Raw genomic sequence first — 23,202 nt, forward strand, 5'->3', positions numbered from 1 at the left:
GTCCTTTGCATTAATATTGAAAACTTCATTTTGAATATGAATTGTCTTCCTGCTTTAGTGAAGGCAGAACTTGTGTGGGAATATAAGTCCAACGTGAATGGTTTAATGTTTTTTTCTCTTGCTCACCTCTGTACTGATGTATGGACTATATGGCCAGCCCCAAAGATCCTAACAGATTGGGAAATTTCCCTTACTCCTTGGTCCAAGTTTTAGAATAACTTTGTTATCCTTTATCATTTCTTTTTTTTATATTTTTTTTATTTAAGAAAGGATTAGTGAACAAAAGCATAAGGTAGGAGGGGTACAACTCCAGACAATTCCCAACACCCAATCCCCATAACCCACCCCCTCCCATGGTAGCTTTCCCATTCTCTATCCCTCTGGGAGCATGGACCCAGGGTCGTTGAGGGTTGCAGAAGGTAGAAGGTCTGGCTTCTGTAATTGCTTCCCCGCTGAACATGGGCGTTGACTGGTCGGTCCATACCCCCAGTCTGCCTCTCTCTTTCCCTAGTAGGGTGTGTCTCTGGGGAAGCTGAGCTCCAGGACACATTGGTGGGGTCTTCAATCCAGGGAAGCCTAGTACACTCTAATTTCATCTCAGGTAGTTCACTTTCCAACAAAGTCCCATAACCTAGATATACACCAGTTTCTGTGAGAGAGAGAGCTTATGTGCACACGTATCCATAAACTACTGCAAAATATATACCTGAAAGCAGGACTACACTAGAGTTTGCAGTGAGTACCTCCCTAACACTTCCTCTCCACTATTCCAAGCTTGGGATCCATGATTACTCAACAAATTGTTTGGCTTCATATGTTAACTCTCTTTTCAATCACCAGGTTCCAGATGCCATCCTTTATCATTTCTAAATGTGTTTCAGTTCATCCAACTACTTACATTTTATCTTGGGAAAACAGAAATAAAAGAAAAAATAGAAACTCCAGTGTAGCTCTCAAGCCAAATACAATAAAAATCCTGGATGAGACTAAACAGGAGATATTTATCTTGAGTACACACTTATTTTGTTGCAGATCCAATAGTTTCCCATGGAAAATGACAAATGATTCTGTTCACTTTATAGGCAATGATCTTAATAGTGGTTAGATCCTAATTCAATAGGCACTCACAACATTTTCTTAGAAAAGCTTCTTCCTTAATGCATAAGTTAAAATATTATAAAAGCATCCATTTAAAAAAAAAAAAAAAGAACAAATCAAGCAGGACCAGGTAAATCAGTGTCCTGATTTCAAGTCAAACCTGAAATGGAATTGGAGTATTACACCAAAGTAAAAGACTCTGGGGTGGGTGGGTGGGTGGGGAGAATACAGGTCCATGAAAAATGATGAATGAAATAGTGGGGGTTGTATTGCTAAATGGGAACCTGGGGAATGTTATGCATGTAAAAAAAAAAAAAGAAGTAGAAACACAAAGCAGAAATTGACTGAGTTTGGAGTATGGCACCAAAGTAAGAAAGCAGAAGTATACTAGAGTTTGCAGTGAGTACCTCCCTAATACTTCCTCTCCACTTTTCCAAGCTTTGGGTCCATGATTGCTCAACAATTTGTTTGGCTTTGTATGTTAACTCTCTTTTCAGTCACCAGGTTCCAGGTGTCATCAGGATGCCGGCCAGACTTCCCTGGATTGAAGACACCACCAATGTGTCCTGGAGCTCAGCTTCCCCAGAGACCCATCCTACTAGGGAAAGAGAGAGGCAGACTGGGAGTATGGACCAACCAGTCAACGCCCATGTTCAGCGAGGAAGCAATTACAGAAGCCAGACCTTCTACCTTCTGCAACCCTCAATGACCCTGGGTCCATGCTCCCAGAGGGATAGAGAATGGGAAAGCTATCGGGGGAGGGGGTGGGATATGGAGATTGGGCGGTGGGAATTGTGTGGAGTTGTACCCCTCCTACCCTATGGTTTTGTTAATTAATCCTTTCTTAAATAAAAAATAAATAAATAAATAAATAAATAAAAAGTTTTGTTTACACAAATCCATGCTTACACCAAGAAATAGCCAGAATTCAATTAGAATACCAAACCCAGAGTAATGAGTAAAATCAATTTCTGTGCTATGCACACAATATAGCTTTTTGTTATCTTTATTTATTTATTTATTGGTTAGAGACAGGCAGAAATTGAAAGGGAAGGAGATGAGAGGGAGAGAGACACACAGACACCTGTAGTCCTGCTTCACCACTCTCAAAGCTTTCCCCTTGCAGGTGGGGACCAGGGGCTTGAACCTAGATCCTTGTGCACTGTATCATGGGTGCTCAACCAGGTCTGCCACCACCCGCCTTCCCATGATGTAGCTTTTTCCTAATGTGACATGGAATAAGTGCAGTGAGGACATTGTAAAGGTAAATTCAAGGTGTTGAGACTTGTAGAGGTGAGGCTACAGAGTACCAACAGCTATGTCTCTTCCCTCACGCAGTCAAATAAGAATAGCAAAGATCACCTGAGAACACAATACAAGACTGTGCAAGCCACCAAGTCATGGGGGAGTGCATACATCTGTGGCTTGTGGACAGAGAAGGGCCTAAGGACATATTTCTGGGCTGAGAGCTGGAACCTACTCAGGAGCAACTAGTAACAGTCCTACAGCTTGCCAGTTGAGGCACCTCCTCTGGTGTGAGATTGATTAACAATTAAACTGCTGATCTGAGGAGAGGATCCCATAAGGCTTTGCAAATGCAACTGTGAGTCTTCATTGCTACTGTCCATGTAGGCTGGAGCAGTGGCAGAGAGGCCCTGTGCTGACATTGGTGGCACAGACCTGTTCGGGCAACTCAGGATAAGAAATATACTTCCAATGGTCTGGAATTGGGACTGTATAGTGGCAGCCATTACACATTATTCTCCTTATGAATTCAGGCATATTCAATAATTTCCTCAGAAGCCACAAAGTACAAACAGGATTTGTTTAGAAATTCACAAGGCCAAGGCCTGCTGACCTTCTGGGTTCTGACTGATGTCAGAGAAACTGAATTGGCCCTGGGGCTTTGGACCCTTGGGGTATGGGAGTATCTTTGAATAAGCACTGTGCTATCTCTCCCCCACCCTGTTTTATCTTGAGATTAGGAGTGAATAATTAAACTAAAAATAATCTACTTATACTTTAGATTCTAGGCATCCATAGCCTACTGGGAAGATAAAGAACAAAAGAGGGTTTAACAGTCTCTGCTTGGCAGGGGTAGATAGCATAATGGTCATGCAAACAGACTCTCATGCCTGAGGCTCTAAAGTCCCTGGTTCAATCCCCTGCACCACCATAAACCAGAGCTGGGCAGTGCTCTGATAAAAAAAAAAAGTCACTGATAAAATTTAAAAAGTCACTGGAAGGTTTGAGACAACATTGAAATAACTGTTAATTTGCATAACTGACCTCTTTAAGGACATTACTTCAGCAGAAGTGAATCTAGGCAAGTGTGATTAGTGGATTGAATATTAGTGAGAAGTGACATCATAAAATACCATATACGAGGAGACCACCTGGGACAGCAACAAGACAGGGATAGAATGACTTCAGGAACCCACACAATTACTTGTGAGTGCAAATACCTGTGGCTCCTGGACAGAGGAGAGCCTAGGGAGAGATTAAGTTTCTGATACAGTCTAGCAGTTTACCAGTGAGAAAACATCTGCAATCAGTCTCACCAAACAAAAGACAGCAGACGGGAGGACAAGACTCCCCTAAGACTCACCAAATGCAACTGTGAGTCTCCATTGCTACTGCCTTCATAATCTGGAGCAGAGGGTGGGGACAGGGGCGGGGGTGGGGGGTGGGGGGGTGGGGGGGTGGGACCTTGTGCTGACACCAGGGGACTGAGAATATCTCTGCATTCTTGTGGCGGGGCTGTGAGAATCTTTTTGCATAACCACTGGATTATCTCTGCCCCACCCTCATTATCTCTTGGTCAGGAGTCAGTGATTAAGCTAAGTAGCCTATTTATAGTTTAAAAGCCCTCAGGCTCCCACAGCCTACAGGGAAGAAAACAAACACAACAGGCTTTTAAGCTACTGTGCCCCAGAACTGTTGTGATTGAAACAACTGTCAATTCCCACAACTGTGAACCCTTTAATTACCTTACTTAGACACAAGTCAATCCAGGCAAGAATGATCAGTAATTTGAAAAGTACTGAGAGACGACCGACCTTATAGTATACTATATAAAATGGTTAAACCAACAAGAAGAAAGATTGGACAAATGAAGCATGGCAAGGGTCTAGCTAAAAGTCTCCCTAGGGTTGAAGCACAAAACAAAGAGGTCAACATGCAAACAGTAGTTAAGAAAATATTCAAAGGAGTTAGTAATGAATTTGAAATTTGAATTTGTCAGCAGAAATGCAAAAACAAAAAAGGAGACCCCAGAGTAAAACACCAATGATCTCAAGATTCTTAGAGAGCTGAAAGCTGAAATAGCTGAACTCGGTGCAAGCCTGGCTCCTCAACTTCAGGGTTCACAAGTGGTGAATCAGTGATTATTCCCAAAGAATAGTCACCATGGAGAAATAGAACAAAAAAGCATTAAATGAGCTCTAACTCTTTACTCGGTGTTGACATCAAACTTTAATTTAAACGATTTTATAGTTGAACACTTGACCAGAAGGATGTGGGAAGAGGAAGACAGAGCAGGATGGGGGAAAAGACATGGGATTGAGCAATTGGATGTCACTGCACTCAGCTGTGCGTGCGTGTCTTTAAGCTTGAAGAATGCAGGGCAGGTAACTCCTGGTAGAGTTAACATCCAAGACTCTTTATTTCCTGATCAGATGTTTAGAAAATCACTTCTAGAATGCTAACTGTTGTACAACTCACTATAAATCATCGCTATTTACAGGCAAATGAGGTAATTTCAGGGGTCATTCTTCACAACCTCCTGCTGCACAGAGTGTAAGAGGAAGAGAGTCTGGGCCCAGGCAGAAATAAGGCTTCAGTGAGTCATCAAATGTCTGCCAGACAGAATGGATGTGGGAGTTGTCACTCAAGTTGTAGAAGGAAATCTGCCCCAGCTCCCAGTCCAGGTAAACTCCAATGCCTCTGGGCTTGGTCTTCAAAGTCAGAACAGCAGGACGGGCACCTCCTGCCACATAGTCTCCATCCTGCAGTTGAATGGTCCAGCGCTTCTTCTGAAAGAGGGGGAGCTGCTGCAACCTGCCAGAAGGGGAGTGGCTACACACCCCTATGGCCCAGGTAGGCTTGTCCTCTACCTGCACCTCCCAGTAATGGCGGCCGCCACAGAACTCTTCAGAGCCCAGGACTTCGAGATCAAATGGAATTCCCTGCTGTCTTTGGAGATGATCTTCACCCCTTTCCTTCAGCAATGTCACAGATTTCTTGTTCTTGGACACATGGAGATTAGGGTGTGCAGTGTGTGGATCCAGAGTCACATCTGCTCTGAATTTCTCCCTGATCTTCTCCATGGCTGACTGCAGTGGAGGCAGACCACACAGCGGCCTCCTTAGCTGGACAGAGTAAAGAGCTGGGGGCTTCAGGCTCCCATATCTGTCATGGATCCTCTTGACCTCGGTCAGCATATCCAGATCTGGCAGCACACTCTTTTCTGCTATGTCCTTGAGCAGAGCCTCAGTGCTAGAGATGTTGTCCTCAAAGGCAGTGCTATTGGTGTTGTATCTATGCTGAACACTCTTCTCTTCCTCAGCTAGGCTGGAGAGAGCTGCCTCATGCTGCCTGTTCAGAAAGTCTACAGTGTGCTTTAACTCAGAGGCTAACTTCACCCTCTTCTTAGTCACTTGGTCTCTCAGTTCCTGGACTCTTCTGTTTTGCCTGTCTTCTTCTTCCTGGAATCCTCCTTTATACTTCGTCAGGAGACTGCTGTACTGGGTGATACACTGTCTGTAGTAGGGGGCAACCTCCTCCACAGACCCCACATGGTGGTCCTGGTGGTCAGGGGGCTGAACACAGTCAGCACACAGCATCTGTAAGTCCTCCTCACAGAAGAAGCTCAGCACCTGGTTGTGCCTCTCACACAAGTGAGGGCCCTGCTGCCTCATCTCGTTCCTGCTGCTGTGGAGGAGCTGGCAGGTGTCAATGATTTTTGCCAGCTGGCTGTTGGCAGTCCACTGCCTCTCTTGACAAGGGTACCTGCAGAAAGGGCAAGGGAATCTGTCCTGATGATCTTGCCATGATGCTTGCAGGCAGACTTGGCAGAAGTTGTGCCCACACTCAATGGTGACGGGCTCTCTCATGTAGTCCAAGCAGATGACACATGTGGTCTCGGCTTGGATTGCTTCCAAGATTCCTGATGCCTCCATTTCAGCTCAGTGGGAAGGGCTGGAACACACTCGTTTTCTTCACGGCCTTTGGCTCTGAGGTTTCTCTCAAGACACAGGCTCAGGTCTCTCTTTCCCGGTGCTGAGGATCTCTGGAACAAAGGCAGGCCCTGAAAGTGGCCTCAGGTGCCCAGCTTCGTGCTCAAAAATCTGTGCACCACCTACAGTTTAATTTCTGTGAGTTTGTTAAACTGTTGCAGTCATGTGAAATTCAGCTTAGCAATTCTCCTGGATGAAGGCAATCAGGACACCCAAGTCTCAACTCTACCTGAGGAAGAAAATTAAACAAAAATGGAGCTTTCTTTCTTTGTTTCTTTTTTTTGAAACTCCTCAAATATTAACTGAGGCAACCAGTTAAAGCTTCTCTCCTGCCCACAAGACAACTCCACTGAAAACAACCCCACAGTTGTGACTACATCTGAGGAAAGTAGATAGGCCTGGCCTGGAGACTTGGATTATATTACTGTAACTACTTGTTGAGGAATTATTCAGATGCAGTCTATGCCCCCATGTTTTACCACTTTTTACCACTTCCTGTGATATTCTCGCCGTTTTCAACCAGTCCTGTCCTGACACGACACCCATGGTTGTTGCCCAATAAAAGCCCTCCCATTCCCCCCTCCTCGGCACCTGCCATCTCTCTCTCTCTCTCTCTCTCTCTCTCTCTCTCTCTCTCCGCCGGGTGGTGAGGTATCAGGGACGGCCATTTTCAGCTGACTCCACATGGCCTGAGCCACCCTCTCCTGATCCAATAATAAATATTTCTGTAACCTATTTGCTCTAGATCTCCTCTCTCTCTTCTCCGAAGCACAACAACTACTCACTTGGTAACAACTACTCACTTGGTAATAATAATATATAATATAAATATATATATTTAATATATATAAATAATAGACAACTACTCACTTGGTAATAATAATACATAATAATAATAATAATAAATTCTTACTCATGAACCTTTGTCTAAGACTATAAGAAACTCTTTCCATTCCATTGCCTTTAAGTCCCATATTTTCCAAGTATCTCCTTTTCTTTCTTGGTGTTTCTTTCCTTGCATAGTTGACCCTGGTATATTGCCTTTGTTGACTTCCACTTAGGTCTCAGGAAAGTAAATGAGCTCTGGTACTTGATCCTCAGAGGCAAAATGAAATCTTCCACACTAATCTACACCCTGGAGCCATTTCCACCCACATCAACTACATAGTTCTTCTTTCCTTGCATAGTTGACCCTGGTATATTGCCTTTGTTGACTTCCACTTAGGTCTCAGGAAAGTAAATGAGCTCTGGTACTTGATCCTCAGAGGCAAAATGAAATCTTCCACACTAATCTAAACCCTGGAGCCATTTCCACCCACATCAACTACACACGATGGGACTAGGTCTGAGGAAAGCAGATGAGCTTTGATTCATGAAATCTCCCATGAGAATGTACACCCTAGAGTCCTGGGGAAAGGATGGGAGCCCGAAGTTTCCACAGCCTCCTTACCTGGGCTGGTGACTCTTCTCTCTTCAAGGCAGGTCTTTGGCAGGCTCCTGAGCTGTGTTCCACAGGCTGGAAGTGATGAGGCAGTCTGGAACTGAAGTGTGCTCTCTTTGGATGTCACCAGAGTATTTATGTGTAACCAGTGGGTGGAGCTTGACACCCACCTTCAGTAGCTATTGGCTCAGCATCAGGGTGTGTGTGTGGCTGGCCTGTGACTGAGAGGATTATGAGTTTGGTTGTGGGAGGGATTCATTCCCCTGTATGGGGATCAGGCCTCCCTACAGATAAGGAGATTTACATAATACACCTTTGCATTTCTCCTTAATCCCCTCAATGCCCCTTAACACAACACCTTCTGGGATAGTATATGATATGATTAGGTCTCCCTGCAGCTATGGAGATCTACACAATCTTGTGGGCTTAGACACCTGAGAACCTTGTGCAGGTGGCCTGCACTAACCCCTTATGAGACCATCAGCATCTAGGGCAGTCTTTATCACGTTTCTCCACACCACAATCCTGAAGGCACAAAGACCTTTCCAATAACCTCTCTGGTGCCCAGGTATATAGCTGGAAATATGTTCGGGTTGGTCCAATGCTACAATCATTTGAATTTGATAAACAGAGATGAAATATGAGCTTATGTCAGGGAATCAACATGTTATTACCTGAGAATAATACACATGTTCCCATTTAAATTATAAACTCTATTACAACTTTTCCTCCAAATGTACTCACACTGAATTCCAGGTTAATTTTATATTATCTATAGCTGAGATGGACAATGTGCTGCTGTGTGTCTGTGTTATTTTCCACATGACATGACATTTTGGCCTGGCACTCAGAGCACAGCTTCTTCTTGTTGAATAAATGTGCAGTCAGCATAGATGCAAGACATAAAGAGAGAGAGAGAGAGAGGAAGTGAGAGAGATATACACAATATCATTCTTGCCTTAACAGGGTTGAAATGTGCAGAAGAATGAATCTGAACCACTTTATCTCACCAGAAACAAAAGTCAACTCTAAATGAATCAAGGGCCTGGATGTTAACCAGAAACTATCAAACACTTAAAGGAGAATATTGGCTTAACACTTCCCATCTAAACTATCTATCAAGGGCATCTTTGATAATTCAAACCCAATAGCCAGGAAGACAAAATCAAAAACAAATCATTTGGACTGCATCAAATTGAAAAGCTTCTGCACAGCAAAAGAAACCATCACCCAATGAAAGAGAGACCTCACAGAATGAGTGAAGTTTTTTTTATATTTATTTTATTTATTTATTCCCTTTTGTTGCCCTTGTTGTTTTATTGTTGTAGTTATTATTGTTGTTGTCGCTGTTGGATAGGACAGAGAGAAATGGAGAGAGGAGGAGAGAAAGACAGACACCTGCAGACCTGCTTCACCGCCTGTGAAGCGACTCCCCTGCAGGTGGGGAGCCGGGGTTCGAACCGGGATCCTTATGCCAGTCCTTGTGCTTTGCGCCACCTGCGCTTAACTTGCTGCGCTACAGCCCGACTCCCATGAGTGAAGATTTTTACAAGCCATACATCAGACAAGAATCTAACAACATAGATATATAAAGCGTTAACTAATGTCAGCTTCTAAATAGCAAATGATCCAATCCAAAAGTGGGGAGAGCATAACATCAGATAATTCACTACAGAAGAAAGACAAAAGGCCAGCAGACATATGAAAAATTGCTCCAGGTCACTGATTGTCAGAGAAATGCACATAAAGACAACAATGAGAATCCACCACAACCATGTGAGAAGGCCAGGCATAAAAAAAACCACAGCATCAAGAGATGCTGGAGAGGTTGTGGGCACAAAGGTACCCTTTTTTTTTCTTTCTTTTTTCTTAATTGGGGAATTAATGTTTTACATTCAACAGTAAGTACAATAGTTTGTACATGCACAAAGGTACCCTTCTGTACTGCTATAGGGAAGGTAAATTGGTTAAACACCTGTTTAGTGCAATTTGGAGAACTTTGCCAGTCTTGAAGCTGACCTTCATAATGACCTAGTAATTCCTCTCTAGGCTTATATCCTAAGAACTCAATCAAAGGCATCCAAAAAGATACATGTCCAGCTATGTTCATAGCAGCACAATCGGTAATAGCACACATCTGGAAGCAATCCAGGTGCCCAACAGCAGATGAAAGCCTTAATCCACTCAATGCCCCTTAACACCAATTTTATTAGGACAACAGGAAAAATGAACCTGTGTGAAGGATTTGTTTTCTTCCCAGAATGTCTAGCTCCCTCCAAATGAGCTCTTTTCTCAGTCTTTCAATCCTCACAGTGGCCTAGAGATCTTTCAAACTATCTCCGTACACCTGAACATTCATCTCCAGGTTTCCTCAGTCACTCGTCTGTTTCCACATCCAACTTGGTGTGTCCCTTTAATTTTTGAAACATAGGGTTTGAGTGAATTTGAAGAATCCATTCAACAAGAGCCAGGATTCACTATTTTTGAGGAAACTCAGTGGGAGGGATGGGTCACAGTCTTTTGGTGGTGGGAATGGTGTTTGTGTACACTCCTAGTAAAATGTAGTCATATACATCACTAGTTGATTAATACGAGAGGGGGAAAATCAATTGTATGTCTCAAAGTTTTTCAAAACACAAACTGAATATTTTTAATATACAGGCTGTGTATTTGATATGCGGACTCTCTCAAAAGCCTAGAGCTATATACTCTCAATAGCACAGCTATATACAAGATACCGGGTACTGTACAGCAAACCATAACAAAAGGACTTTTCAAAGTTAACTCAATTACCAAATAATGTGATGACAACATTAACTATCGATTGTCTTTTTGAACCCTAAGACAGCAGGAACCTCACATCTCCACTATAGAGCCTCTACTTCCCCCAGTCCTGGAACCGTTGGATAGGGCCCACTTTCCCATATGCCTCTCCCAATCCATATCAAATAATATTGCATCCGCCGATCACAACCTAACCAACACGATTGCCACCTCAACATGCTTCACTTCAGACTGTGTCCAGAGACTTCACGTGTGGAATGACAACCCTTCAGCTTCATTACTCGGGTGAGAACTTTCCTTTCATAGTATACTCTAATTTCATCTCAGATGGTTCACTTTCTAACAAAGTCCCAAAACCTAGATATACACCAGTTTCTGTGAGGGAGAGCATATCTTCACACGTATCTATAAACTACTGCAAAATATATACCTGAAAGCAGAAGTACACTAGAGTTTTCAGCGAGTAACCCCCTAACACTTCCTCTCCACTATTCCAAGCTTTGGGTCCATGATTGCTCAACAATTTGTTTGGCTTCATATGTTAACTCTCTTTTCAGTCACCAGGTTCCAGATGCCATCAGGATGCTGGCCAGGCTTCCCTGGATTGAAGACCCCACCAATGTATCCTGGAGCTCCGCTTCCCCAGAGACCCACCCTACTAGGGAAAGAGAGAGGCAGACTGGGAGTATGGACCGACCAGTCAATGCCCATGTTCAGTGGGGAAGCAATTACAGAAGCCAGACCTTCTACCTTCTGCAACTCACAATGACCCTGGGTCCATGCTCCCAGAGGGATGGAGAATGGGAAAGCTATCAGGGGAGGGGGTGGGATATGGAGATTGGGTGGTGGGAATTGTGTGGAGTTGTACCCCTCCTACCCTATGGTTTTGTTAATTAATCCTTTCTTAAATAAAAAAAAGAAAGAAAAATCTAAAAGCTATAATTAGAAGATCCCCTCATTTAAAGAACAACATCAACAAAAATTTAACTCACAAAAACAAAACAAACACTGCTAGAAAGACAAGGCTGTTACTACATCTGTCTTTCTTGTGCTAACCTACCAGAGGCTACTATCCAGACAATTCTAATATATCAAGCTGTTCAAAGTTATCAAAAACCATGGCCTCCAAACTTGCTGGCTAGAGAGCCTCTGTGTCTGTATAATTGTACTTAAACTATTATTCAGCTTCTCCCAATGCATATGCCTCTAAATACCAGTGAGTTAGACATTCAGATTTTATTTTGCATTTTTAGTAGCAAAAGTATGAAGATGAGTTGTAATATAGATCTATGTTAGATGGATGTGTAGCTCTCAGCTTCATTTAAAGATTTAATTACAAGAAGGGAGGGAGAATGAGTGGGAGATGGTTAGGGAGATTTAGAACTCAGCACATGAGGTGCTGAGGATTGGACTCGGAACCTCACTCCTGGAAGTGTTGTATTCTCCCAGCGGACCTCTGCAAGGTAACTATAGGGAATATACTCATTATTGTCCAAAATGAAGAACATGTTCTTAATTGTTTATATAATATGAATATTATGATAATCAATAGTAATTTTTTGAAAGAGATCTGGGGATTTCCACTTTATTTAAAAATATACTAATGAGATAAGAGAAATGGATAGAGATATAGGGAGAGAGAGGGAGTAAGAGTGTGAGAGAAAGAGAGAGAGAGAAAGAGATTCAGAACTAATTTTTGCCAGGATTACTACAATGGCTTCTCACCTCTAGTATTTTTCAGTTTCCAGAGCCATATATTTTCCCTTCTTTATTCTTTTCTTTTGTCTTCCCATCTCAAACTCAGTATCAGACTTTCTCTGTAGACATCTCAATGAAAATCTTAGAGAATGTTATTTTTCTTAATTCTCATTCTGGATGTCTATATACTGTGTGTTGATTTTTTTATTAGCTATTTAAGTGTGCAAATGCATATTTTTTTCACTTTCAATGAAAAAAGTGTCAAAAATACCCAACAAGGGGAGTCGGGCTGTAGTGCAGCAGGTTAAGCGCAGGTGGTGCAAAGCACAAGGACTGGCATAAGGATCCCGGTTCGAACCCCGGCTCCCCACCTGCAGGGGAGTCGCTTCACAGGCGGTGAAGCAGGTCTGCAGGTGTCTATCTTTCTCTCTTCCTCTCTGTCTTCCCCTCCTCTCTCCATTTCTCTCTGTCCTATCCAACAATGACAACAACAATAATAACTACAACAATAAAACAACAAGGGCAACAAAAGGGAATAAATAAGTAAAATAAAAAAATTTAAAAAAAATACCCAACAAAATAAAAAATATATTATATTTATTGATTGATTAGATAGAGACAGTCAGAAATTGAGAGGGAAGGGAGGAATAGAGAAGGTGAGAGACTGAGAGACACCTGCAGCACTACATCAGCACTTGTGAAGATTTCCATCTGTGTGTGGGGACTGAGTACTCAAACCCAGGTCCTTGTACATTGTAACATGTGCGCTCCACTAGGTGCGCTACCACCGGCCCCAAAACCCAACTCATTAATTCTAAGCTAAGAGTAATTCAGAAGGGAGTCGGGCTGTAGTACAGCGGGCTAAGCGCAGGTGGCGCAAAGCACAAAGACCGTCATAAGGATCCCGGTTCGAACCCCAGCTCCCCACCTGCATGGGAGTCGCTTCACAGGCGGTGAAGCAGGTCTGCAGGTGTCTATCTTTCTGTCTTCCCCTCCCTCTCTCCATTTCTCTCTGTCCTATCCAACGACAACAACAATAATAACTACAACAATAAAACAACAAGGGCAACAAAAGGTAAAAAAATAAATAAAATAAATATTTAAAAAAATTTAAAAAAGAGTAATTCAGAAAACATAATCTATAAAAGAGCGAGATCACAGCTCCAGGGAGTGCCCAGTGCCATAGCTCTTCTCCATGCAGTGAGCGGTCAGTTGGGGCTTACAAACAGTGCAGGTACCCTCACTACCAGGGAGTCAACTCTTTGTCCTTGGAATTTTATAAACCAAAAAGGAATGGGATCTCAGGTCTAAAATATAAAGATTAAATTATCAGTCCTTGTGTTAAATTAATATTTTCCTCAAAATCGGAAAAAACATTTTTTTCAAGCAAAGTCTTATAAAAATTAATTTCAGGCTAGAATACAACCTTTTTTTTTTCCTTCTGGTTGACTGAATAGGGTGCTAAGAAAAATAATTTCTAAGCACAAATGTGATTGATATGAAATGCCTGAAAACAGCAAGAAATTAAGCAATCTCTCTTTCTTTTATATCTATTTACAAAAAGGAAACATTGATAAACCCATAGGATGAGAGGGGTACAACTCCACACAATTCCCACCACCAATCTCTTCTTTTTCTTAATCTCTTTGAAAGAGAATTGAACCTGTGCTGGAGAGAGAGCATCATGTCTATGCAAATAACTTTCATGCCTGAGGGCCTGAGTTTCCAGGCTCAATCCCCAGCACCACCAGAAGACAGAGCATGTGCCTGAATGCTCCAAGCTTTGTATCTGAGAGCTGGGACCACAGTTGATACCAGCACAGACAAAAACATATGGATTTCATGGAGTTACGCTTAGGTTTAGGTGTTTTTCATTCTCTCTGATAGAATACCACATGTGGGGCCCTGGAGGTGGTGCACCTGGCTGAGTCAACTTCCATGTTCAGCGGGAAAGCAATTACAGAAGCCAGACCTGCCACCTTCTGTAACCCACAATGACCCTGGGTCCATACTCCCAGAGGGATAGAGAATGGGAAAGCTAGTGGGGAGGGGATGAGATATGGAGATTGGGTGGTGGGAATTGTGTGGAGTTGTACTCCTCCTACCTTATGGTTTTGTTAATATCTCCTTTCTTAAAGGAAGAAAGAAAACTGAGGAAAAAAAGGCCACCAGAAGCTGTAGATTTGTAGTACCCCAGCAATAACCCTGGTGACAATAATTAAATAAATAAAAGAAAATAAAATAAATAAAAAAAGAAAGAAAACCACAACTAGGGGCAGGGTCCTGGTGCACCTCGCTGAGTGCACTTATTAGAATGCACAGGAACCTGGTTCCAGCCCCAGTCCCCCACCTGCAGGGTGAAAACTTTATGAGTGGTGAAGCCAGGGGGGCTCGAATCAGAATCCTTATGCAGGTTCTTGCAATTTGCGCCATGTGCGCTTAATTCACTGTGCTACCACTGGACTTTCAGGTGTGGTTTTCTTTCTTGATTCTTCATTTTTTTTTTTCCGTTCTTTACATCCAAAAATCAAGAGGAAGGGGGCAGTGATAGAAAGGGAGAGAAATAGAGAGAGACCTGCAGCCCTGCTTTACCACTCTGTCTCTCTCTTTATATGTTTTAGTTATTAGCCTCTTATCTGATGTGTGACATGTAAAAATCTTCTCTCATTCTGTGAGGGGTCTCTTTGTTTGGGTGATGGTTTCTTTTGCTGTGCAGAAGCTTTTCAATTTGATGCAGTCCCACTGATTTGTTTTTGATTGTCTCTTCTTTTGGGCACATAGAAATGATACACAAGCTCTTCAGTCACTTATATGTCATTTCTTCATCTCTTGTTATTCATTTATTTTTGCCATCAGCATTATCTCTTTGGCTCAGGGACTGCTTTAGGAAGTTAACACTACTGGCTGGGCAGGGGTAGATAGCACAATGGTTGTGCAAACATACTGTCATGCCTGAGGCTCTGAAGTCCCTGAAGTCCCTCACACCAACATAAAGCAGAGCTGACCAGTGCTCTAGTCAAAAAAAAGCAAGCAAACAAACAAATCAATCTGACATTGCTACTCCAGATGATGCAGGAGTGGGCATTTTGTCTACTTTTCATGACTCAGCCTCAAATAGAAGTTTACAGTGCTGAAGATGGCATTTTGCACATCTACAGTTTGGATTAGAAAGAGAAATCGTTTGAATGATTGGGAGTATGGATCGACCTGTCAACGCCCATGCTCAGCAGGGAAGCAATTACAGAAGCCTGACCTTCAACATTCTGCATCCCACCATGATCATGGGTCCATACTCCCAGAGGGTTAAAGAATAGGAAAGGTATCAGTGGAGGGGATAGTATATGGAGGTCTTGTGTTGGGAATTGTGAGAAGCTGTACCCCTCTTATACTATGGTTTTTCCTCTTTCAGGTTCTTTAACTGCTGGCAATGTGGTAGATAATCACATTCATCCTGCTCTTTGGGATTTAGCAGTTGTTTGTTTGTTTTTTCCAGTTCTGCACAATCTCATCTGATCTCAAGCAGAGCCCCTTTTTATTGGGCTAAAAGAATTGGAGTTATTAAGCTGATCAATGATAGTTTAGACAAATTTCATCACTAATATTAGTGACACTTTGCCTTTTGTTCTGTGTCAGGATGCTCAGGTCTTAGCACCTTATGGAGGACGCCCTCTCACTAGCACTTCTGTATTCCAGCTGATCAGACACATGATTGGTCATTCATTAAGTTATTTGTAGTGGCCCCTCATTACAACCCAGTGTTTGTTGCCCTGCAGTCCCTAATAGTGGTGTTTTTAAGAGCAAGTAAGATTTGTTAAACCATTAGGAGGTAATTTTGAAGAAATAGTTACTTATAAAGGAGCAAAAAGAATCAGAGAAACAGCTGAGTATCTGTGAAGACAGGGATCACAGAGTCTAAGGTTCTATCCATTCAGCCACCTCCTGGACCACAGGACATTATCCTTAAAACATAAAGAAAAATAACTTCAGAACAACAAGGTGTGGGGCTTGAGGGGGGCCCCAAATATTGAGAGCAGCTGTTGGTCCAAGGCCAACTGTTCCTTGTTTCCTGTGGATGTTTCCACCTGTGCCCACCCTGTGATAAGTATAAAAAGGTGGGATGAGAAGTGATCGAAGTCGTAGACTCTCCGTTTGCTTGGAAGGGTGTCAGCGGCCCAAGCTTAAGCTTGATAATAAAGGCTCTTGCTATTGCATGTGATTGTGGTCTTCTTTGCATGAGATCAGGACTAGAACTTCTGGGCACAACATATGGGGCCTTGTCCGGGATCCCCATCTCACTAGAAGAACGCCAGCTTCACTGAGCCTTCAGGACCAGCCTGTAGCGAGAGACCCTTGGAGTTGAAGGTGGAAGTGCTGGGCAGCTCCAGGTCCAGGGTCCTGGGAGATGTCTCAGGCTCTGCTGTAGGGGATTGGATCCCCCTTGCAAATTTGGAAGGGGAGAGTGGGTGGCTCCCACGAAGCGGCATGAGAGGCTGTGCTCCCATCTGTAATCTGTAGGGAAGCAGCAAGAGGCCATCCTCTCATCTGTAGGGAAGCAGCAGCAAGAGGCCGTCCTCCCATCTGTTGGTTCAGAGTGTTGGTGGCTGGGCTGCTGGAGTTTTCTTTGAGTATGTTGTCTTTTTTGTGTGTGTTGCTTCTGTATATTACTTGTGGGTATTGTCTCTGTCAGTTTTGTGTTTAAGTCCAAAGTCAGGAGTCAGGCTATTTCGACTCCTCTGACTATGGTTCTGAATCATTTTAGAAAATTTTTAAAAAGAGCTCACAAATTGGAACTAGAGGTAAAAACAAGACCGGATGATCACTTATTGCCAAAATAAGTGGCCAGCCTTCTCTACCAATTGGCCCCCAGAAGGAACCTGGGACCTGCCTACTATCTATGCCAGCAAAGATGTCATCTTAGGACACCCAGGACACTCGGACCAGATTTCTTATATCTTTACTTGGCAGGATCTGGTAGAAAATTCCCCTTCTTGGTTAAAGCCTTTTCTTCCTCCACAGGGTTCGAGATCCGCCATTCTTACTTTAAAGGATTCTTAATGTCAGCCTACTGTCCCTTCCGCACCCCCCTCTCTTCTCTCTCCTACCCTATTCTCCAAGGTTGTCCTGAGGAAGACCTCCTAGAGTACCCTGCTCCCTACTAACCTCAACCTTCCCCAGTCCCACAGGAACCCCCGGCAGTAGGCCAAGACTTACGGAGCCCTCCTCGTATGAGAGCCCGTACAGCCCAGAGAACCCCTGACTCAGTGGCCCTGCCTCTCCGAGCCCTAGGACCCCTGAATGAGAATGGCGAACAATTAATGCAATATTGGCTGTTTTCCACTAGTGACTTTTATAATTGGAAAATGCAGAACCCTGGGTTTTCAGAAAAGCCAGCAGCACTTATTGGTCTACTAGATTCTGTTGTTTCTACCCATCAGCCCACCTGGGATGACTGCCAGCAGCTTTTACACATCCTTTGTACCACAGAGGAAAGAGAAAGGATCCTCTTGGAGGCCTGGAGGCTTGTGCCTGGGGCGGATGGGAACCCTACCTTAAACCCAGCCCAGATAGATGCTGGTTTTCCTCTGATAAGACCCACCTGGGATTTTAACTCACCTGAAGGTAAGGAGAAGTTACGGGTCTATCGCCAGAGTGTGATGGGTGGTCTTCGGGCGGCAGCACGTCGACCCACTAATCTAGCAAGCGTTAGCAGTGTGCAACAAGAAAAGACAGAAACCCCAGCTGCTTTCTTAGAAACAATTCTGGAGGCATATAGAATGTTCACTCCTCTAGATCCAGAAGCTCCAGTAAATAAGTCAGCAGTAATTATGGCTTTTATAGACCAATCTTCCCCTGATATAGCAGATAAGTGTTTGCAGGAACTATTGGCAGTAGTGGAGAAAGTCTTTGGCAACCGAGAAACACCTCAGGAGCAACAATTGTGGACAGTGATAGCAGCTAAGGAGCGACAGACTCACAGCCTCACTGAGGTATTGTTGGCAGCTACCACTGAAGACCCTTGTTTGAAAGGCTGAAAGGCCCATCCTCCCCAAAGGCTTGAAAAAAGCAGAGGTCCATAGGGGGAGGGAAAAAAGAAGCTCCTTGAAGATCAGTGTGCATATTGCTGAGAAATGGGACACTAGGCCAGAGAGTGTCCTAGAAGAAAAGGGAGACAAAAAGACACTGAGACAAAAATCCTATAACTGGGTGACTAGGGATGACGGGGTTCGGGTCCCCTCCCCGAACCCAGGGTAACTTTAACAATAGAGGGGAAACCTGTTAGCTTTTCAGTAGATATGGGGGCTCAACATTCAGTGTTAACCCAGTCCATGGGCAGACTATCCAAACAAAAGACCTGGGTACAAGGAGCATCCAGCATGAAACAATATTCCTGGACTACTCAGAGGACTGTAGACTTGGGGAAAGGACAAGTATCTCATTCTTTCATGCTTATTCTCAAATGCCCCTACCCCCTTCTTGGGAGAGACCTGCTTTGTAAGATGGGAGCAACCATTACTTTCCAACCCCAAGAACCAGTAGTTGTGACCACCAGCTCCATGCCAGTTCCTATCCTTGCCTTGAATTTGGCTGATGAAGCTTCCTTGAACCCAGCTGCCTTGCTCCGTGACCCCAAATTGGATGCTCCCTTGCATGGCTGCTCTGGGATTCTGAGCTGCACATCTAGCCCCCGGGAAGACCTGAGGGACCAGCCTTTGGAGGGAGCAGAAGTGAACTGGTGTACTGGCAGGAGCAGCTTCATCAGAGATGGGGTAAGGTATTCTGGAGCCGAGGTAACTACTGAACAGGAGACTGAGTGGGCAGCTGCCCTACCTGCAGGGACTTCGACCCCAAAACTTGAATCAATTGCCCTCACAAAAGCTCTCAACCTAGGGAAATGGAAAATACTTGACAATACTTGAAAATACTTGGGGTGTGTGAGAAAGGAACCAGAGCAGGTGCCTACTAGGAGATACACTTCACTGAGGTGAAACCTGGAAAATATGGGTATAAATATATGTTAGTGTTTGTAGACACCTTTTCAGGATGGACTGAGGCATTCCGGACCAAAAGGGAGATGGCCCAGCAGTGGTGAAGAAACTACTTGAAGAGATTTTTCCCAGGTTTGGTATGCCCCTTCAGGTAGCTTCAGATGGTGGTCCAGCCTTCATTTCCCAGGTAACCCAGAATTTGGTAGGTGTCCTTGGGGCAAAATGGAAATTACATTGCGCCTACAGGCCCCAAAGCTCAGGACAGGTAGAAAGGAGAAATAGAACTCTAAAGGAGACCTTAACAAAATTATCTATGGTGACTGGCGTAGAATGGGTCACTCTCCTTCCCTTTGCCATTTATAGAATTAGAAATACCCCCTTTACTGCAAAGCTGACACATTCGAGATCATGTTCAGTCATCCCCCTCCCATAATCCCAGCCTTCAGATCAGACTTGCTCACTGATATTAATGATCAGAACCTGCTTACATCCTTCCAGATAATAGCTCAAGTTCAAAAGTGTGTGTGGCCAAGACTGAGAGCAATATATGAAGCTGCACCCCTCCAAACCCTCATCCCGTCCAGCCGGGAGACTCAGTCCTGGTAAGACGCCACCAAAAAGACACATTTGAGCCCCAGTGGAAAGGACAGTACATTTACTGTCTGTCATCTTAGCCACCCCCATGGACCTGAAGGTGGATGGTATCGGCTCATGCGTCCACCACTCCCACATCCATGCAGCAGAGACAGAGGAGTTCAGGACCAGATGGCAACTCAAGTCTGTTCCCAAACGCCCACTCAAATTCTAGTTGGTCTGCTCATGACCCTGTGGATTCTTTCTCTGCTGGTGACTCTAATCTTCGTTCCTGCTACTACTCCTCCTCCTCATGGCCCATTGATACCGGGACAGTAGTCAGAAACAGAGTGGCAAAAGATTGGGCCCTAAAAGTTACAAAAGGACAAGGGGGGAATCTGGGGCTTGAGGGGGGCCCCAAATACTGAGAGCAGCTATTGGCCCAAGGCCAATTGTTCCTTGTTTCCTGTGGATGTTTCCACCTGTGCCCACCATGTGATAACTATAGAAAGGTGGGACAAGAAGTGGTCGAAGTCGCAGACTCTCTGTTTGCTTGGAAGGGTGTCGGCGGCCCAGGCTTAAGCTTGACAATAAAGGCTCTTGCTATTGCATGTGATTCTGGTTTCTTTGTGTGAGATCAGGACCTGAACTTCTGGGCACAACAAAGGGCAACAAAAGGGAATAAATAAATATTTAACAAGAAAAATAAAAATGACTTCAATCTACTCCATTATCTTTACTCACTTGTTGAGTAGAGACAGCCAGCATTAGAGAGAGGAGGGGTGATCGAGAGGGAGTTAAATAGAGAGACATCTGCTATACAGCTTAACCACTCTCAGGATTCCCCATGCAGGTGAGCACCTGGGACTTTCTGCACTGCACCAGGTACACCACCACCTCCTCTGAGAAAAGTAATTTCAAAATCCTGCAGCGGCTCTGTCAACACATTCAGAGGATGAAGGAATGGAGACATTTAGAGAGCTTTTAACACTGCCATGGTGAGAAAGAGCATTAGCCTCAAGTAGACATTTGTTTCAGTTCTCCTCACTCCCAAATGTGATGAAGGGACTTAGAAAGGGTTAAGGGCAGATTCCCATTACTATATAGTTAGGAAAATCTAATCAATGTGGATCCCTTTCTCAATCCCGGGATATCTCAACCCATGCTTACTTGTTCCTCACTCTGAAAGTTTTGTTCTAAGCCCCACCCACACAGTGTCTGCAGAGGTCCTTGGCACAGCTGACACCAGATTATTTTCCAGACCCGCTCACAAACTGCATGGAAACTCACATGAGATCTCGCCAAGCACACTCACCCCACACCTGTCCTGAAGGAGCAGAGCCACTGATCTAGGGAGACAGGACTTCATGGGCACTGGAGGTCCCTGCGGTGGCTTCCTGGCTCCTACTCTCTGCAGCTCCTGAGATCCACCTCAGAGGAAAGACAACCTCATTAGGTGTGTTTTTAGTCTCATTCAAACTAGCACTTGATTTGATCACAAGAAGCTTCTCTAGTCCACTCAAGTCTAGGTGAATTCAACAGTAATTTTTATATATCCTGGTACCCTGACCCAAAGCTTATAAACTTTCTCTCAGTACTATGTGGTTCCTGAGGGTTAGATTGTGGGTGGAGGTGAATCTTGGGGAGAAGAGAATCAGTGGCTGCCTCAAGTGTGGTGTGGAAAAAGATAAGAGACTGTGATTGTGTGAGTGTGTATCAGAGCACTGATTAGTTCTTACTTTTGGTGGTGTGAAAGTGACTTCAGTGACAGTGACTTCAGAGCCTCAGGCAGGAGAGTCTCTTTGCATACCCATTATGCTAACTAGCCTGCCTGCTATCATCCTCTTTGCCCTGCACAGATGTTTTCTCTCCTTAGATGATGTGGTTACTGCCCGCCTCTTATTCAGGATAACAGACTCTTAGCTGAGCTTCACCTGTTTCCAGCTGTCTAAAGCAACACACCTGTTCTGAGCTGCAGGAGGTGTGTGCAGACCCCTGCAGCTGAGGCCACTTTTCTTGTACTTCAGAGGGTGCCTTTGATTCCCAGACACAGTCAGCACAAAGGACAGCAGTCTGATCCTGGGACATCCTATGACAGAGAACCTCGGGACTGAGATCCTGCTGTTCAGATCTCCGCACTCAGCAAGATGGAGGCATCGGCAGCTTTGGAAGCAATGCAAGTGTTCTGTTTGTTTCAATGGCATGAAACACCCCATCATCACTGAATGTGGGCACAACACCTGCTGCTTCTGCCTCCAGTAGTGCTGAAAGGATCCTCAAGGCTTGTTCTTTAGCCCTGCTCCCACTCCAATGTCACCTCTTGTCCTGACTATTCCCAGTGCAGCTCACAGTAGTCCAAGCTCTAGCCATCAGGAAATCATCTTCCCTTGTCCACTCTGCCCTGCTCTTCAAGGAGAGCAACTTTCTTGCCCAGCCTGCCTCTCTTGTGTTGCCAGACACCCTGGGGCACCTAGGTGGAATTTCAGCCCTGATGCCGAATTTAGACATTCTGAGTCTGAAGTCAGTTGGGGAGAATAAAATGAAAGGAAGGGGATAAATAAATTAATATGAGTCAGGAATGATTGGGCCCTGCTCACCAGTATGTCTTTTTCTTTTTCTTTTTATTTAGAAAATGGAAATATTGATAAGACTATAGGAAAAATGGAGTCTATTTCCACACAGTGCCCAACACCAGAGCTCTCCACATCCAATCTCCTCCCTTTATAGCTTCCCTGCTCTTTTTATTTATTCTTCTTTAAAATGGAAAAACTGACAAGACCATTGGATATGAGGGGTACCACTCCACACAATTCCCACCACCAGAACTCTGTATCCCATCCCCTCCCCTGATAGCTTTCCTAGTGGGAGAATGGACTCAGGGTCATTATGGGGTGCAGAAGGCTGAAGATCTGGCTTCTGTAGTTGCTTCCCTGCTGAACATGGTTGTTGAGAGGTCGATCCATACTCCCAGCCTCTCTCTCAGTTTCTCTAGTGTGGCAAGGCTCTGGGGTGATGGAGCTCCAGGACACATTGGTGGGATTCATCTGCCCAGGGACACCTGGTTGGCACCATGGTTGCATTGGAACATGGTGACTGAAAATGTGTTAAGATATAAAGCAGAGTTAATTGTTGACTAATCATGAACCTAAGGCTGGAATATTGCAGATGAATATTTGGGATCTTCATTTTGGAAATAGCTAGAAGGTCTAATTTACTTATATTTGAAAGGACACATGACTTTCTTAGTTTATGCCTGAGCCTGACTGTGATATGCAGGTGGAACCGCATTATTATCTGGGGAGATGATGACATGGCTGGGAAAAATGGCTAGAAAACTGGATAGGGGGAGTTGGGCAGTAGCGCAATGGGTTAAGCGCACATGGTG

General features: G+C 44.1%; 1 protein-coding gene across 1 annotated transcript; it reads right to left on the reverse strand.

Annotated features, from left to right (window-relative positions):
- Window positions 1-4,865: 4,865 nt before the first annotated feature.
- LOC132534681 (tripartite motif-containing protein 75-like) lies at window positions 4,866-6,278 on the reverse strand. The gene has a single exon (XM_060179149.1). The coding sequence runs from the start codon at window positions 6,276-6,278 to the stop codon at window positions 4,866-4,868; it is 1,413 nt and encodes a 470-aa protein (XP_060035132.1).
- Window positions 6,279-23,202: the final 16,924 nt, after the last annotated feature.

The sequence above is a fragment of the Erinaceus europaeus genome, chromosome 19 (assembly GCF_950295315.1).
Source record: "Erinaceus europaeus chromosome 19, mEriEur2.1, whole genome shotgun sequence".
Lineage (NCBI taxonomy): Eukaryota > Metazoa > Chordata > Mammalia > Eulipotyphla > Erinaceidae > Erinaceus > Erinaceus europaeus.

Excerpts from the sequence above, each read along its gene's own strand:
- LOC132534681 (XM_060179149.1), bottom strand. The coding sequence starts at position 6,278 with ATGGAGGCATCAGGAATCTTGGAAGCAATCCAAGCCGAGACCACATGT.